General features: G+C 43.2%; 1 protein-coding gene across 7 annotated transcripts in view; it reads right to left on the reverse strand.

Moving 5' to 3' along the window:
* The window catches only part of ST3GAL3 (ST3 beta-galactoside alpha-2,3-sialyltransferase 3), a 210938-nt gene that overhangs the window by 178398 nt on the left and 15808 nt on the right, over positions 1 to 16732 (reverse strand). For 6 of the 7 annotated variants that reach the window (XM_054073724.1, XM_054073727.1, XM_054073722.1 and 3 more), the window contains exon 2: positions 15448 to 15592. In XM_054073724.1, the coding sequence (XP_053929699.1) occupies positions 15448 to 15562 (115 nt within the window). In that variant the 5' untranslated portion in view covers positions 15563 to 15592. Of the gene's footprint in view, positions 1 to 15447; positions 15593 to 16604; positions 16620 to 16732 lie in introns of those variants that run through there. The other variant, XM_054073725.1, reaches the window with a different exon arrangement.

Below are 16732 nucleotides of genomic sequence, written 5' to 3' on the forward strand. Positions count from 1 at the left end.
TGTGTGCTTTGGAAATCTCACTTCTGAAGGACAACAAGTGAAGCTGCTATGAAAAAAAGACAACCAATACTGTTGGTGTAGTCAATGCAGACAGACAACTGCATGCAACAGCTAAAAGAACTTAAAAGGTAGATGAATTGTCAATATTGGACCTGTTGGAGTGGGTCCAGAGAAGGGCCACTAAAATTATGAAAGGCCTGGAACATCTCCCCTGTGGCGAGAGGCCGAAAGAAGGCTGTTCACCTTGGAGAAGGGAAGACTCCAAGGAGACCTTAGAGCAGACTTTCAATAATTAAAGGGGGCTTAGAAGAAAGATGGGGAAAAACTTTTTAGCAGAGCCTGTAGCAAGGGGTAATGGTTTTAAGCTAAAAGAGGAGAGGTTTACACTTGATACTAGGAAGAAATTTTTTTCACTGAGGTTGGTGGAACCCTGGCACAGGTTGCCCAGAGGGGTGGTAGATGCCCCATCCCTGGAAACATTCAAGGTCAGGTTCGATGGGGATCTGAGCAATCTGATCTGGTTGAAGATGTCCCTGCTCACTGCAGGAGGGATGGACTGGATGACCTTCATGGTCCCTTCCAATCCAAGCCATTCTATGATTCTATGATCCTAGGCTACAGTTGCCACCAGTGCACATCTTATCACACAACCTCAAGTGTTCCTATACCACAGAGAGTTTTGAATCAATGAAGCTATTCATGGAAGGCGTTTAAACACCTTTGTGGAGGTGCCTGACTGAAAAAATAAACTACCTGAAAAATAGTTTGGAAAATAACATCTGCGCTATACCAGACTGCAGAACTAGGAGTTGGAGAAAGAAGTCTAGAAAGTTGTAACATGACAGAATAAGCAACACAAATGCTCATAAGGATTAGTAAAACCAAACACAAATACACAAGGGAGTCATTAAGGGCATTGCTCCTTTTAGATGCAATGCACTGCAGTTGCCCAATTCCGCTTGCCACTGGTTGCAAACCCAAATGTGTAGACACTTCAGTGATGATCAAACCTGTGTTCAAAACTCCAAGTATCTCCACATTTTCAGTCACAGCCCAAACGTGCCTATCATTAACAGCTGGCGGCAGCAGCACGGTTGCAGCAGTGTTCACACCCAATCCAGCTATTTTCAGCAGCCCTGTTTTCTCCAGAGGGAACCAATTACCATAGGCATGGCCTTCCTTGCAACCATCATCCTCACACAGTCCTTGACATCTGATTACACAGCAATCTCTAACAGCTATCCTCTTCCAAACAGTCCTTTGTGAGTCTGAGCTTACTAAATAGCTGTGTATCAAGTACTTGGACCTTAAATTAATAGTATTGGGCACACAGACACTAACTTTCTCCTCTGTTGAGCTCTGGAATTTCAAGACAGAGCTTGGTTATCTTGGAATACTTCACTTCTCACGCTGCCTTCAGGACTTCACTTTCTGTCTACAGTCATGTTTACAGGAAAAAAAAACAAAACGTAGGCATACGAAAAACCTACCTGATGCCCATATCATCCCATGAGTCCTTCAGGGGAAGGAAGTGACAATGGCCACAAAGGGCAGATTGGGAGGTTTGGACTGGAGATTAGAAAAAATGTCTCTACTAGAGCACCACAGAACAGGTTGCTGAGAGAGGAGTCTCAGCAACCTCAACAGAGCCTGAAGTCTGGTTTTCTACTCACCCCTCTGTTCCATACTCCCTTAACAGTGACTGCTCTTGGACTAAGCCTCTGAAGAAGCAAAAAGCCTTTGCGGTAGCAACAGCATACATTCAATATTAAGTGCCCCTTCATTGATATTTCTTTATCAAGCTCCAACACAGGTACCACGCGCCTCCAGATCAACAAATTAATAATAAAGGGGTGTTTGAAAGAGAAAGTGAAATACCAGAGAGTTCATGGAATTATTTAACTGACATGAAGCAATAAAAAAGTTTTGGGAAAAACAAAAGCAACCCAAAGCACAAACCCCTCCAAATAACAACGAGCCCTCTGTTTCAATGCATCATGCCTGGTCTCTAGGCAGGGCTGCAGACAAACAAGGGATTGTGCAAATGATCAAATACCAGGGCTCTAACACAAGCCCTACGAGGAGAGACTGAGGAAACCAGGCTTGTTTAGCCTGCAGAAGCCAAAGCTTTGGGGAGACAAAAGGGTAGCGCTCCGGCACTCGCAGGAAAATTATCAAGAAAACAGAGCCTGGTTCCTGAAGTGTCACAGAGTGACAACGAGAGGCAGCAGCCTTAAGTTGAAATAAGAGAGGTTTGGTCTGGATGTAAAGAAAAGTTTGTTCACCATGTGAAGCATTAGAAAAGGTTCTACAGAGCTACTACCACTCTGTAACTGCGAAGGAAAGAGAAATGCTGCGCTTTTGGGGCTGTTTGGGCTTTTGTTTGTGGGATGTTTCTTTAAAATTAATGTTTATTCCATTTGAATGGGTCTGGAGATGGCAGGGAGGGCGAGGGAGAGGGAGGGAAGGGGAGAGGGAGGGAAGGGGAGAGGGAGGGAAGGGGAGAGGGAGGGAAGGGGAGAGGGAGGGAAGGGGAGAGGGAGGGAAGGGGAGAGCAGAGGACCCAAAGAGCTTTGCTGCCCTCTCGCGGTACCGGTCGGGATTCGGTCCCTGCACCCCAAGAGCATCTGGGCAAAACCTCTGCTTTAAGGGCATCAGCCTGCCTGGTGTGGCTTCAACACCACGTTTCCTAAAGAGCCGGAGGCACAGGGAAAAGGAAACCTCTGTACTTTCACGCTGTATCAGTTTCCAATTCACTACACAAACAAGTTTTCCAAGCCAGAGGAACTGGAGCCGCTTAGGGCTCGGCAGAAACATTCCCAGTGCTGCAAGTCCAGAATTCATGTCACATTACCTACCCTGTCGTGTTATTTAGTCTGTACAAAGATTAAAGCATGTGACAAGCAGAAATTATATTAGAGAACCAAGCAAAAAAACCCTTAATTCCTCAGAAAAAAAAAAAACAAGTGTTCCACTAATGTATCACAGTATCCCACAAAAACCAACCAGCATTCCACAGAAACACACAGTATTCCACAAAGATATCACTTCAAGCATGAGACACAATGTGCCTTTGAAGAGAAATCATTGCTTATAGAAGCAGACAAGAGTAAAACAAGAATAAAAGACTTGTGCAGGGAGGAAGAAGGAATCGGGATAGTGCAGTCAACAGCTCCAGGGACATCACAAGGAGGTCCCCAGGAGAAGGTTTGACAGTACAAATCCCACGTCTACTGAACGCTTTCACACAATGGTGAGCAGCTCTTCAAACCCAGCTGATCCCCAACACAAGGAGCGAACTGCCTTATGGGTTTTGTGCACCTCTCCAAGACAAACAATAGAAAATTTCACAATTAATGGTGCAGATATCTCACACACTTTTATAAACAAGTTTGTGAAGAAAGAACCCATCACAAGATTTAACACCCTGAACAGGAACACAGATAACAAAAGCTACTTCTGGGGTAATTCCATTCCTGCAAAGGCACAAACACACGACCGTGAAGCGAGGTACACTCAGACTAGCGCAGCGTTATGACAAAACCAGCAATTAATACATAGCAGCCAAGAGAGCTTTTCTAAATCTTTTGGATCCGTTAAGTCTTAAATGAAATCCAAGTAGTCCTAACTTCCTGAAATTACATTAAAGTCTAAAGAAATATGTCTTATCTTTGTTCTTTTTTGTGCTACAATTGTAAAGTTTGCTAGAAGTGAGTGAATTTCCCAATATCAACTTTTTTTTTTTTTCACCTAATGGTTCCTCTGACTCTTCAATTTCCATTTTCTGAAGCCATACCTACAGTTAATCACAAGAAGGAATTCTGCATCAAGGCTGTATCAGAAAAGCAGCATCCACTAGACAACCACAGATTTCTCTAGTCTTCATCTACCCATTCTTCGAAGCAGGAAGTGTAATTTGCATAGAAGAGTGCACAATCATAGAATCATTAAAAAGTTTGGGACCTTAAAGATCATCCAGTTGCAAACATTCTGCCACGGGCAGGGACACCTCCCACTGGATCAGGCTGCTCAAAGCCCCATCCAACCTGGCTCTGAACACCTCCAGGGATGGGGCAGCCACGACATCTCCAGGCAACCAGCACCAGTGTCTCACCACCCTCACAGGAAAACATTTCTTTCTAACATCTATCCTAAATCTCCCCTCTTTCAGATTAAAATCGTCCCCTCTTGTCCTATCCCTGCACTATCCGATAAGGAGCCTCTCCCCAACCTTCCTGTAGCCCCTTTCGGTACTGGAAGGTCACTATACGGTCCCCCTGCAGCCTTCTCTTCTCCAGGCTGAACAACCCCAACTCTCTCAGTCTGTCCTTGTATGGGAGGTGCTCCAGCCCTTGCATCAACTTCTTGGCTTCTCCCAGACTCACTCAAACAGATCCACGTCCTTTCTGTGCTGAGGTCTCTGGAACTGAACACAGGATTCCAAGCAAGGTCTCACAAGAGCAAAGCAGAGGGGCAGAATCCCCTCCCTTGCCCTGCTGGTCACACTTTGGATGCAGCCCAGGATGTGGTTGCCCTTCTGGGTTGCAATCGCATGTTACCAGCTCACGTTGAGCTTCTCATCCACGAACACTCTGCAGTCCTTCTCTTCAAGGCCACTCTCAACCCATTCTCTACCCAGACGGTTTCTGCGCTTGGGATTGCCCCGACCCAGGCCTTGCACTTGGCCTTGTTTGATTTCATGATAAAGAGTACTTAGCCCTAGTTTATAAGCTATTTTTAATTCGTTTTTAAAAGAGAAAAGTTTTAATAACTACATCGAGAAACTTAAAGCATTCAAAGCTTCATTTAGTAGCCTAAATGTTCATGTGACAGTATGGTCTCTATTCACAGAATCACAAACTACTTCTCAAAGAATAGCATATGCTATAATTACAAAACTAACTTTGTGGGAAGCAAAATATGCAGCAAGCAAAATATCTTACTATACAGCACTGATGCTTTCATATTTTTGTAATGCAAATAAGGCCTATTTTTCAATGTGGAAACTGACCTTTAAAAGCTTTAGAAATATTCAAACTGTCTCTGAAGCATCCTTAAATATGAAGTTATAAAGCAAATCAGAATTAACACATTTTTTCACTAGAATTCAATTTGCAGTCTTTACATTGTATTAACTCAGGCTTCTGCTTCTAATGACATACTGGACCCAAACACAAAAGCTCTGTGCTCAAATATATAGAAATTAATGTTATAATGAATCATATTTGAAAATAATAAAAGCCTTTCCAATGTTCAGATAAGGCACAGAGATTATGGCAGCAGAGCTAACAGAGAAAAGCAGCATTACTAATTTCCTCACAGTATAATGGAGAACTGCCTATGCTCTATTTGGAACCCGATAGAATTGTGTGGGGCAAGTCTCAAAAGGCAGAAAAGACTTAACAACTAAATTCACAGTAATTAGATTTCTAATTATACCTCGAGCATTAGTGATTGCTACGGTTAAAACTGCCTGAATGGTTCCATTAGTCCCTTCTTTTCAAAAGCTCAGTTTTTCATCCTTTGAGCAGAAATTTTAGAAGCTTAGCCTGTGCCTGAACATAATTTCATTTTAAGTTTAAATAGGAAAAAAGAGAGTTCTGTGCCTGAGTATGGAGACCAAAATTAAACTTTTCCACTATAAAAAATACTACCGATTAAAAGAGAAAAGTGGTTTTTGGTAGTAATGCAGATGGAAAGTGTGAAGTATTTGATGTGGTGTATCTGAAGGCAGAAAAACAGCCCCAAACCAACGTTCACAACAGTCCAGGTTGCACACTTTGTTCTTAAGGCACTTCTACAGATGCATCTTATGCAACCTCTAACCGCAATTCACACTGGCCACATCACACCCTGCTCACAGCCCCTCCACCAAACCCCCAGCGCTGCCCATGCAGACCATCACCAGTCCTGTTATTATCAATACAGTACTTTGAAATCCTGCTGTGTTTTTACAAAATCAGTAGATGATCTCTGCCCCAAGCAAGCAACTTCAGCCTAGTGCTGCTCTCCTGAAATACACAGACGCAGAATATGTGATTACAGGACAGTGAGCCTCATTTAGACAACTGGACACTAGATCAAAAACCTTGAGACCTTTATGCTATTCATAGCTCTGCCCTTGAGCTGCTGCACGATACAGAATAATTTCATTTTCCTGTGCCTCTGCCTTCCTGAGTCAAGTCTGTTTAAGTTAACACCCTTCATCCCAAGAAATGCGTCTCGGTACATTTATTTGATTTGGGGTCTCTAAACACACTCACAGCTGAAAAGCAATACTTACATGGTATTAAAGCTATTGTGAGATTGATAGTTTCTGACAAAGATAAAAAGATGCATTAACAACTTTGCCAACATTTATTTAGAGTAAGCACACATAGGAAGCCATCAGCTACCTACCTGTGGGAAAACACCACTTTAATCGATTTCTGTGCCATCTCATTTTTTCTACTTCTTTTAAAGCATAATGCATCTGTGCCTAATGTTTGAGCAAAGATTCTCCTCAGAACATGCACATTCACTGTAGCTAGAAGAGATATTGGTTAAACTTTTCTGTAGTTACACTGTGTTAACTCTTTTTTGTTCCAGGAGCTATTAAGTGACATGCTTACTGCACTATTGCAGCTCAGATGGACCTCAGTTTAATCAGAGTCCCCAACACTGAAACCCACAGAATAACAGCTGAAAAAAAATGATGTGCTACATCAGAGGCCGAGTTAAAGTAGGAAGGATCCTAACACCATCTGAAAAAAGTTCAAGACAAGCAACATACATGCATATAAGCCCTTTAAAAAAAACGGAAATAGCTAATTTTAACACATTCTGATCCTTCTTTTCTTGAAACAGAGGAAGAAATGCTACATTCTGACCCTCAGAGATTTGTCTTGGATTGTCAAGGCACTGGATTATTCAAAAAACCCAGAAGTGGTTAAGAAGCATCCTGTAGTGCCTTTACCTGACCAGAATTTTGGCACTGACCTCACACACGATTACTTCCTCCAGAAAGCAGTGCATACAAGACCAGTATAATCATGCGGTGCCATGAAGGAGTAACCACTTAAAATCAGCTATCTCAGGTTCAAACATCTACTCAGGATATGCACACGCAGTACAAATTGCTTTTTGCTTGATGGCTGGGTGCACAATTACATTCTTTCTGAAGTGCAGAAGAGATACATAATTCATATGGAGCTATACCTCATGACCCAATTGTACTTGTCCTTGCAAGTCATACCCAGGCTTGGCTGTTTTATTGCCTCAGCCTGACACTGTGATGTAAAAACAGGCTGCAATGAGAAAAAATGAGATGTTACAGTGACAGGAGCACCAAAAAGGTTGGCAGAAAATAACAATCTAGGGAAAATCTCCTCTGCAAAGCATCCCTAAGTGTGACAGATATGGTCAGAATCAGTACTAAGGCCACGGTCAGCTGATCACAGCAGTAAAAGCTGTCCAAGTCAAGACAAATCACATATTACCTCCTTTGTGCTAGAACTGATGTGAAGCAAAATTGAAACACGCATGAAAGGTGCCCAAAGCCAGCCTGCCTGTATGAAAGCCAACGGAGAAAGTCTGTGTGACCTATCCTATCAAATGTGCGATAGAATGAAGCTTCCATTAAAACTGGTAATAACCGAAGGCACAACAGCCATTGCTGCAATGGCTACAGGTCAGAAGCGCGCACCTTACGCACCAAGGGGATGCACAGGCACAAGACGAAGGGAAAGGCAGAGATCCACTCCCTAATACGGATAAGACAGTCCGCACAGGGAGGTATTGTTTCCAGCTGAACTCATCACTAAGGGGTTCACAGTCAGCTGAGATGAATAAGCCCTTTCACTTCTGAAAGCACTCAGCTGCAGAGCAATTGCTAAGAGAGGTAAAGTGCTTTCACTGCATTGTACCTTCCAGAACACGGAAAGCTGCTGACTTTGACCTCTGAAAAGCTGTATCGGAGGACACAGCTTCGGCTGCATGCAAGACACTGAGTGCTGCCCCTTACGAACGCTATTCCAATCCACCTACCCAAAGTCACAGGAATATATCCTTCCCAAACCTAGAGAGGACAGGGAGAAAACACACAAGAGTTTGGCAAGGGAGCAATAGAAACACTAAGTCAGGTTATGGTCAACTAAGCAAAACAAATAAAACCACTCCCTGTTTTATACTGGGTGATTTCCTCATTTGCACCCATCAGCCCACCACACAAATGGAGAGAGGCAGAAATGCAAAGGCTTCAACATGGACCCAAACAGCAACGATGCTGCTACTGTCAAAAGAAGCAAGAGCCCCTCACTATTTCAGGATGCAAAACTATGCCTAGCTGTGTGTAGGGGAGTGGAGGAGTATTCCTGCACCTTGCTTTTCTATCTTGCTGAAAAGCCACCGTTAGCTCAGAACTAAAACAGTAACCCAGGGCTGAAAAAGCTAAAATGAAGATACACTAAAGATGAGTACCAGCATAGCATTTCAGCCACTCCTTGATCCAGGAAGTGCTTAGGGTGCCCTTAATGCCCTCCACTAAACCTGCCCCTACAGGCTTCCAAAGCCTGAAGAGTGCTCAGAGAGTTTTTCCTCCTCTGGGGAAATCCCAAGGACAAGGCAACATTCCGTTTGCTCTCTCCCTCAATGGTTCTGTCATGCATCATTTCACGTTGCCCCAGCAGAGTTCTGTCCTGTGCTGCTAACATTACAGCAGCACTAAAAATTCCGGGGGAGACAGCAAGGTCTCAGCAAGGCTGCAAAGTAACATTGGGTATTTCACTAAATGGGCAGTAATAGCTCAGATGAAGCACTTTCATTCCCCTATTTCTTTGGCCCGCCTTGTGAAGCCCTGCTTTCCACCAAACAGAGAGGCAGTCATGAACTTTCTTTCATTTTTTTAACTCTTTCATAGACCTTAGAAGTTCTGATTCATACTCCCTGACCCGACTGTCTCTCCTGATCTGGTGGTGGGCAGGCAGCTGCCTCTCGTGCAGAGGGCAGGCAGTTCTCTGCGGATGCATCAAACAGTCAGAGCAAGAGGAATCGGGAATGTACACATCTTGTCTCCAGCCAAGTGAAGAGTAGCTGGCAGAACTACAGCTGTGGAAACTCCCACAACTCCCACAACTGAATGTCTTGAGTTGCAGGAGTTAAAGTTTAGCCACGCTTCTTATTCTGGCAGGTTAACAGAGAGCACAAAGTAACCTGAACAGCAGTTAAAATTTCTGGGCACTAAATCCATTTTTCTATGTTCTGCATAGATAAAAGAATCATCCACCATGGTTAATACGCTAAAGTTTTCCGTTTCAAGCTGAACGCAAGTGAACACGTCAGCCCAATAGGAGGATTCCTACAAAAGTTAAGCTACTTTACCAGACAATTGTTGTTTTAACTTCTATTTTTACATCTTTGTTTCTAATACCCACTGCTGCCTCAATAATATTCCTTCCTATTTTTAACATTTCAAAAAGCATCCTCAAATCCCTAAGGCATCTGAAAAGTAGCAAAGAGATCCCTTAAATCTGTAGCTGGATGTGTATTATGAGAACTTTCTAAACATTTGTTCTCAATTTCGGTGCAGTAAGTACAGCACTAACACAGACTACAGAACAGCTGGGCAGATGAAACAGATCTTGAAGTTACTAATGACTCAAACAATAGTGAATTCACAATAACCCCTCTCAATGCTGTTTCCAGACTCTTCCTTGCAAAGCAAAAAAAGCAACTGTTTCAGGAAACTTACACTGTTGCATAATACTGTCCAAATCAGTTGTTTCTCAAAAAAAGAAAAGAAAAAGGCTGACACCTACAAGGTTAAGTGTCTTTCAGACTTTTCAGCCTGGGGAGCAGCAGCAACAGCAATGAAGTCTAGCACAGAGAACACTCCTAAAGCCATAAATAGATCCTGAAATGGTTACAGCCATCACCATCTGCTTGCCGCCCCTCACAGCATGGGCACGAGTGCCGTGTAATTCTACAGTAAAAAAGGACGTGCTCCATCACCCCATCTAACCATAAATTCAGTCAGCTTAGTTCAAATCGCTTTTATCAGCGATTTAAGCTTTCGGTGCCAAGTTAAGCTGTCCTGGAGTTGTTCTTTTATAGAAGCACTCCTGCCTTTCCTTCTCCTGGCAAAGGCAAGTAGGACAGTAACTCCCAGAGATGAGGGCCCGAGCACAAAGCTATCACACGCCTCTCTCTCACTCCACAAAGCAGACGAGTTTGTCTCCATGGCCTAGTTGCTCACACACCAACTGAATGTCTATTCATTGGTTTGTCGCTAAACCACAGAATGGAAAGAAGTCAGATGTCAGTGTACACAAAATCCACTCCTTTCACAGAGAACAAACAACACCCCTGGTAACTCAAGATACGGCGGTTGTACCCGTGCTCTGTGCCATCACAAATACCACAGGGCTTTAGGCACGTGAGAACGAATGTGCATGTTCCAAACCCTTGTAAAAAGATCCGTTTAATCAGTACATTTTTAGTCCCTACTCCAAGAACTGACAATAAACCATTTCACTCTGAAAGCAAGAAATCAGTACTTATATTAAAGATAAAGGTTTGATTGCTTTTGATGAATTTAGCCTTATTTTTTTTTTACTGTGAGGCTGGTTTCCATGGAAATGCAAGCAGACTAAAAACCTGCAAGCAGAAGTGAGTCAGTTTTCCCTGTTAATGTCTCCTTCGTTCCCATGGAAACAGACATTAAAAAAAAAAATAATAAAAAGGAAAAGGGTCCTGAAATACCTTCAGAAAATCTCTTCACAGAGCTTTATCTCTTTGTCTGCCTTTCCAGAATTAGAGTTGCAAACAACACAGAGCAACAAATGACATAGTAGTGACTTGATTTCTTTATGGAGACATCAACAGAACATACCTGGAGATGTTTCAGAAGCCACATTCAAACCGACAAATTCAAAATCTATAGCTACAAATTGTGTTAACATAGGGTTTGACAAAAGTACCTAGGGTGGAGTATATATTTCTTTAGATTTATTCAGTGGTAATGTAGATAGAAATACAACAGAGAACAAGAAAATAGTGTCACACTGTCCTTGTCCTCAGTATTTTTCAGTTAGGGGGGGAGAATAAAAAGAAAAAAGCTGCCTTGGGGGAATAAATCAAATACTTCCATAGCCAGGACATTTTTAATGGAATCATTACTTCCTTACAACACATTCGTTTTTAAGCTGCAAAATCAGCTATACACATACCAGGTTAAGTATCAAACATCAACATTAAATTTTAACATGATTATATTCTGTCCTTCAGTTATGGGTAAAAATGCACTCCTCCAAGCTGATAAAGCAAACCTAAGAGGCACTGTCAGCAAGACTCCATCTCCCATCGTGCTTTTCAAAGATATTGAGGTACCTTCCTCTGCGCTGTCTCGTTCACACTCAGAGATCATAGAACCACAGAATAGTTTGGGTTGGGAAGGACCTTAAAGATCATCTAGTTCCAAACCCTGCGATGGGCAGGGGTGTGTCCCACTAGATCAGGCTACCCAAGGCCCCACATATATGAGGATATATTTGTATTTACTTCTCCACACTTCATTCAGATAACATCTTCCTTACTCCTCAGAGCCAAAAGCAGTTCATGGAGTTGTTGGGAAAGAGACCGCAGCACGTCTCGGATCTTCAAAACCTGCACCTATCACTATCGTTACTATGTAAGAACTCCCTGAAAATTCAGTGCCCAGAAACACGACGAGAACCCGACACCAAACTTCTTATTTCCCTGTTTGTCTCTCACATCCTATTATCAGTTCTACATGCTTAGCACACCTCCACGCAACTCAATGCTCCTAATCAGCAGGCTGCGGCATCTGTCGTTATTGCCTGTCTGGGAAGAACGTGCGAGGATGGTGCGCATCTCTTACCACTAGCGTTAGAGACTGAAGCTGCGTTACAGAAATCAGGGAAGTAAAAAGAAAAAGGAAAGCTTACTCCTGTTGTAAACACTGCTCTCAGACTCCCAACAACCTACAGAACTCAAACTCACTGCTCTCTCACAGTGCTGCACACCACTTCTTCACGCTTTGCCGCTGCTCTAAGGAGCCACCGACACGAAACAAGAGCAGCCAGCCGTGATACTCACTAAACGGATGAGAGAGGGGCAGCAGCCACTGGAGGTTTATCTTGAACTGAAGCAGCAGTTGAACTTAATTAAGCCTTAAACAGTTCACATTAGCTAAATTCAATCTATTCTTGCCACAAGAAAGAGAAGCCTTAGAGAATTAATTGTTTCCAATTCTCTCTTGTATTTTGGCAAGGTGTAGAGTCACAGAGTAAGAACAATCTCAGAACTCACTAAGGCATCACTCAAGAAGGACAGATTTAACGTTAAATGGCGATGCTAAGAGAAATATTGATGTGTATCTTTCAGTCTATTCAGACGCTTAAGTCTCCTTTCTTGGAGGTGTCAGAAGTACAAATAAATTACGTCAACTATTCATTTACTTTAGCAGCTAAATATCTAAACACCAGTCTCAGCACTAGATTCCTTAATGAGTTACCAATTAAATTAACCCATTACAACATACTTGGGTGTTTTCTAAAGTGAACAAACCACACCAAGCAACAAGTAAACAGACCAAGTATTTTTCATCACTCTCTGGCAAATTCTTATGTGCTCGATATCAAATATAGGTGTCAAGTTTACTGAAACCAGTCTCTGAAGAGATTGCAAGGGTGTCAGGTGTCAGGGTCAGCTTAGTTTCATGCCTCCTCCAGCACAAAGAGTGGAAGAGAGAAAAGATGAATGTGACTACTGAAGCTAAGGAGTCATTTGTTACACAGAGTAGAGATACCGGTCGCAAGAGAAAATAATTCACTAAAGTAGCTTACATATAAACTCATAACTTCCACGTAAAGTCAATATTCTCAGATTATTAAGCACCCCAACAGAAACACATTTAACTGAGTTTTGCCTTTGGGGACACCAGCGTTACAGCCTCAATCTTTAAGGCAATTTACAAGGTCATACACCGACCATAATTCAGGAAATAAACCACCATCGAGCATCACCTGTCTTGTGCACTGAACTAAGCAAGGCTCTCCGTCAGAAAACAGAAAGTATGACCGAGCCATTATACACTGTATCGTATTACACATGCTCAAGGAAGTCTAATCATGGTTAAATGAGCAACTTGGCTTCTGTCATTTGTTAACTTCCCAATGCTTATTTATAGAAGCTTCACATTAAATCTCCATATCAAGTTTCCCAATACAGGTTTTTAAATTTGTATTTTACATCTGCATTAATTCCTCAAGTGTAAAATTACATGATGACTAAACATGTTTTGATACACACAAAACTGAAGATCCTCTGAAAACCGGTACCACCTTTAATGTTTCCAAAAGTAATCATATAAAATTTTACCCTCTTACACTAGACTGCAGCTGACAAAATATTTCAAGGAGCTTCATCTGATATTTAAGACGCAATCCGTAAAAGTGTGTAGAAGAAAAGGAAAAATGGTACAGCCTTTATCAACTGTGATAACTGATAAAGGTCAGTAAGGTAAATCTTAAAACTAGCATCGTTGCGCTGTGCATGATTGAAGAAGCTTAATGCGAGCACTGCAACTTCCGAGAATAAATGAAGGACATATTTTACATTAGTAAAGATTAGTAAAAATGAGACACACACTTTACAAAAAGTCTGACATCACCTCACAGTGCTCCTGTCAGAGCATCCTGGGTACCTGAAAGCAGCCACTCAACACTCAAGAGAAATTACTCTAAGCAAGCTGCAACCTAAAGTCATCTTTCTGGGTGAAAGTGTTCCCTTTACAGAAATCCACAATGTTTGCATACAGATTTGAAACACTGCAAGGCCAAGCAGTTACCACAAAATTCCCCAGACTGATACGGCATAAAGTAGTATACGGCACACAAAACTAAAGGCACAAAGTACCAAAGAGGTGAAACTTGAAGAAATTTAGAACACAACTCAGCACCTTGGTAGATGGCACACAAACACAAAGCTTCTTCATGTTTAACAAAGTTCACATACGAGGTGTTGCCTGGAGGGGTTTTTTTTGAAGGTCTTGGGAATTTCCAAGACAATTTCTGGTGGCATGAAGGAAGTAAAGGATGGCAGGTGGTATATTTTCGTAACAGATCACCACATGGTAGCAGATTTGGCAAAGCTGTTCTGTTAGCTACACTCTGTACTCATTTTCATGCAGGGAAGATTTTCTAAACTTCACTGACAAAAGAGTTACTTTTCAGAAGGTAAACAGTTTTTTTGACTCTTCCTCTGAGGCACAATAAAAGAAACAACTGAAGAAACAATCCCTGCTCAAAAAACCACTACGCATCTCCTTTTACAAATTCAGTCTTCTGATACTTGTTCTAGAACAAGTACTGTTCTTAGCAGTCCTCCTGTCAAAATCACGGCATCAGTGCAAATGTCATATCCAAATCATCATCTATCATCGTGCAAATCTTCAGAGACCACATAACAACAGATATGGACTATGTAGAAGTATAAAACTATTAAGATTAATAAGCATTGCAGTAGAAACCTCCAGCAGCATGCACAGAAATGCAATACAGCGAAGATGGAATCTGACTGGCAGCTTTTTGTCGGACAGAAAAACAATCCTTCTGGATCAGTGTTCCTCAGCCACTGATCCAAGGGCAACAGTCAGCTGTGAGACATGGGAACAGCCCGTGGAACAGCTGCAAAGGAGGCTGGCTTGTGTTTTGGGTGGGAGGGGGAGACGAGGGAATTGTTTTTTTGTTTTGGTGTTTTTAATAAACAACTCTCACATGCAAGCAAGAAAGGAATCAACACAAGAAAAAATAAGAACAGCAACTCAGCAAACAAACCTCAGCCTAATTTATATCTCATTGCAACTCAAACCTCCTATGGCTTTACCGCACAGCACAATCGTATCCAAGGAGGTCAGATGTCTCTTTGGACTTAAAAAGGTTGAGAAACATCATTTTAGATGGCAGATAGTTGGCAGATAACACGGAAGATAAATGGAAGATGAGGATTTCTGAAGGACAAAGTAAGATGATGAGATAACCAGCAGATATAATTATAGAAAGAAATTAAAATCCACCAGAGGGAAAAAAAACACACTTGTCTTAAATATTTTAAAATGTACAGAAAGAATCAGGGAGCAAAAGCCTCAGCAAACAAATTCCTTATCTTGACAATTAGGAGTCATAAACCGACAGACTACTCTAAGAACGGAAGTCTGTAATACTAGATTAGAGCGTGAACCTGCTTTCATATCCAGTAATAAAGTAAAGCCATAAAGAACATAAGGTAATCACAAATTCAAGCCCTTAAGTATACTAAAACCTCCAGCATTTGATTGGGCTCGATTATATCCCTCTGATACTACTAAGTCAGAACCACCTCAGTACTACTGCAACTGTTAGAAAGACGTTTTAAGGAGTCCAGAGACAGTTTCAAGGTGTTCGTACTTACTTGAATCCTCCCATCTGAGAAGGTGCAACTTCCAAGCCGAATAGTACAGAAATCCCAGTACCAGAAAGAGGCAGAGGGCTAGCAGCAGGTTACGCATAAACACCAACAGTCCCATCTTCACATTAATACTGCTCTCCTACATGACCTGAGAAAGAAAAACAGGTTGAGGCAAGGAGCCACCTTCTCCCACAGTCATCCTTCCACAACATGCCATCTCATACCCACAATAATGCACAGATCATCAAATCACAGAATGGTTTGAGTTGGAAGGCTCCTCAAAGCCCATCCAGTTCCAACCCCCTGCCATGGGCAGGGACACCTCCCACTGGATCAGGCTGCTCACAGCCCCATCCAACCTGGCCTTGAACACCTCCAGGGATGGGGCAGACACTACTTCTCTGGGCAACCTGAGGCTCACCACCCTCACAGGAAAATGTTTCTTCCTAGTATCTAATGTCAATCTCCCCTCTTTCAGTTTAAAACCGTTCCCCCTCCTGTCCCTGCACCCTCTAATCAAGAGCCCCTCCCCAGCTTTCCTGGGGAAAAGTACTGGAAGCTGCTCTAAGATCTCCCTGGAGCCTTCTCTTCTCCAGGCTCAACAACGCCAACTCTCAGCCTGTCCTGTACAGGAGGTGCTCCAGCCCTTGGATCATCTTCATGACCTCCTCTGGACTTGCTCCAACAGCTCCATGTCCTTTCTGCACTGAGGACTCCAGAACTGAACGCAGGACTCCAGGTGAGCTCTCAGCAGATCCAAACCCGTTCCCTCCACAAGGTAACACACACATATGCACCCCTCGACTACCCACACCACCTCACTGGAACCAGAACCAGCACCCCAAGCAGCTGCCCTGGGTTTGGTCAGAAGGGCAAGAGCTGCTCCAGGGTGGCCGGTGGGTACTGCCAGGCTGTGACATCCCTGCTCTGCTCCCCGCTGCGCCGGGATCTGCTCCTCCATCCCAAATCTGATGGGATCCACTCCCTGCTGCGCCGATTCACTCCAGCTCTGTCGAGATCCACTCTTCAATCCCAGCTCTGCGGGATGCACTCCCTGCTGCACCGGGATTGACTCCCAGCTCTGCCAGGACCCCCCTTCCTCTCGGCACCGGAATCCGCTCCTCACTCCCAGCTCAACCGGGATCCACGCCCAGCTGTACCGGGATTCGGTTCCAGCTCTGCCAGGATCCTCTCCTCTCGGCACTGGGACCCGCTCCTCCCTGCACGGGGATCCACTCCCTGCCGCACCGGGATCCGCTCCCTGCTCCTCGGCCTGTCGGGATCCACT

This window comes from Cuculus canorus, chromosome 8 (genome assembly GCF_017976375.1).
Source record: "Cuculus canorus isolate bCucCan1 chromosome 8, bCucCan1.pri, whole genome shotgun sequence".
NCBI classification, from domain to species: Eukaryota; Metazoa; Chordata; class Aves; order Cuculiformes; family Cuculidae; genus Cuculus; species Cuculus canorus.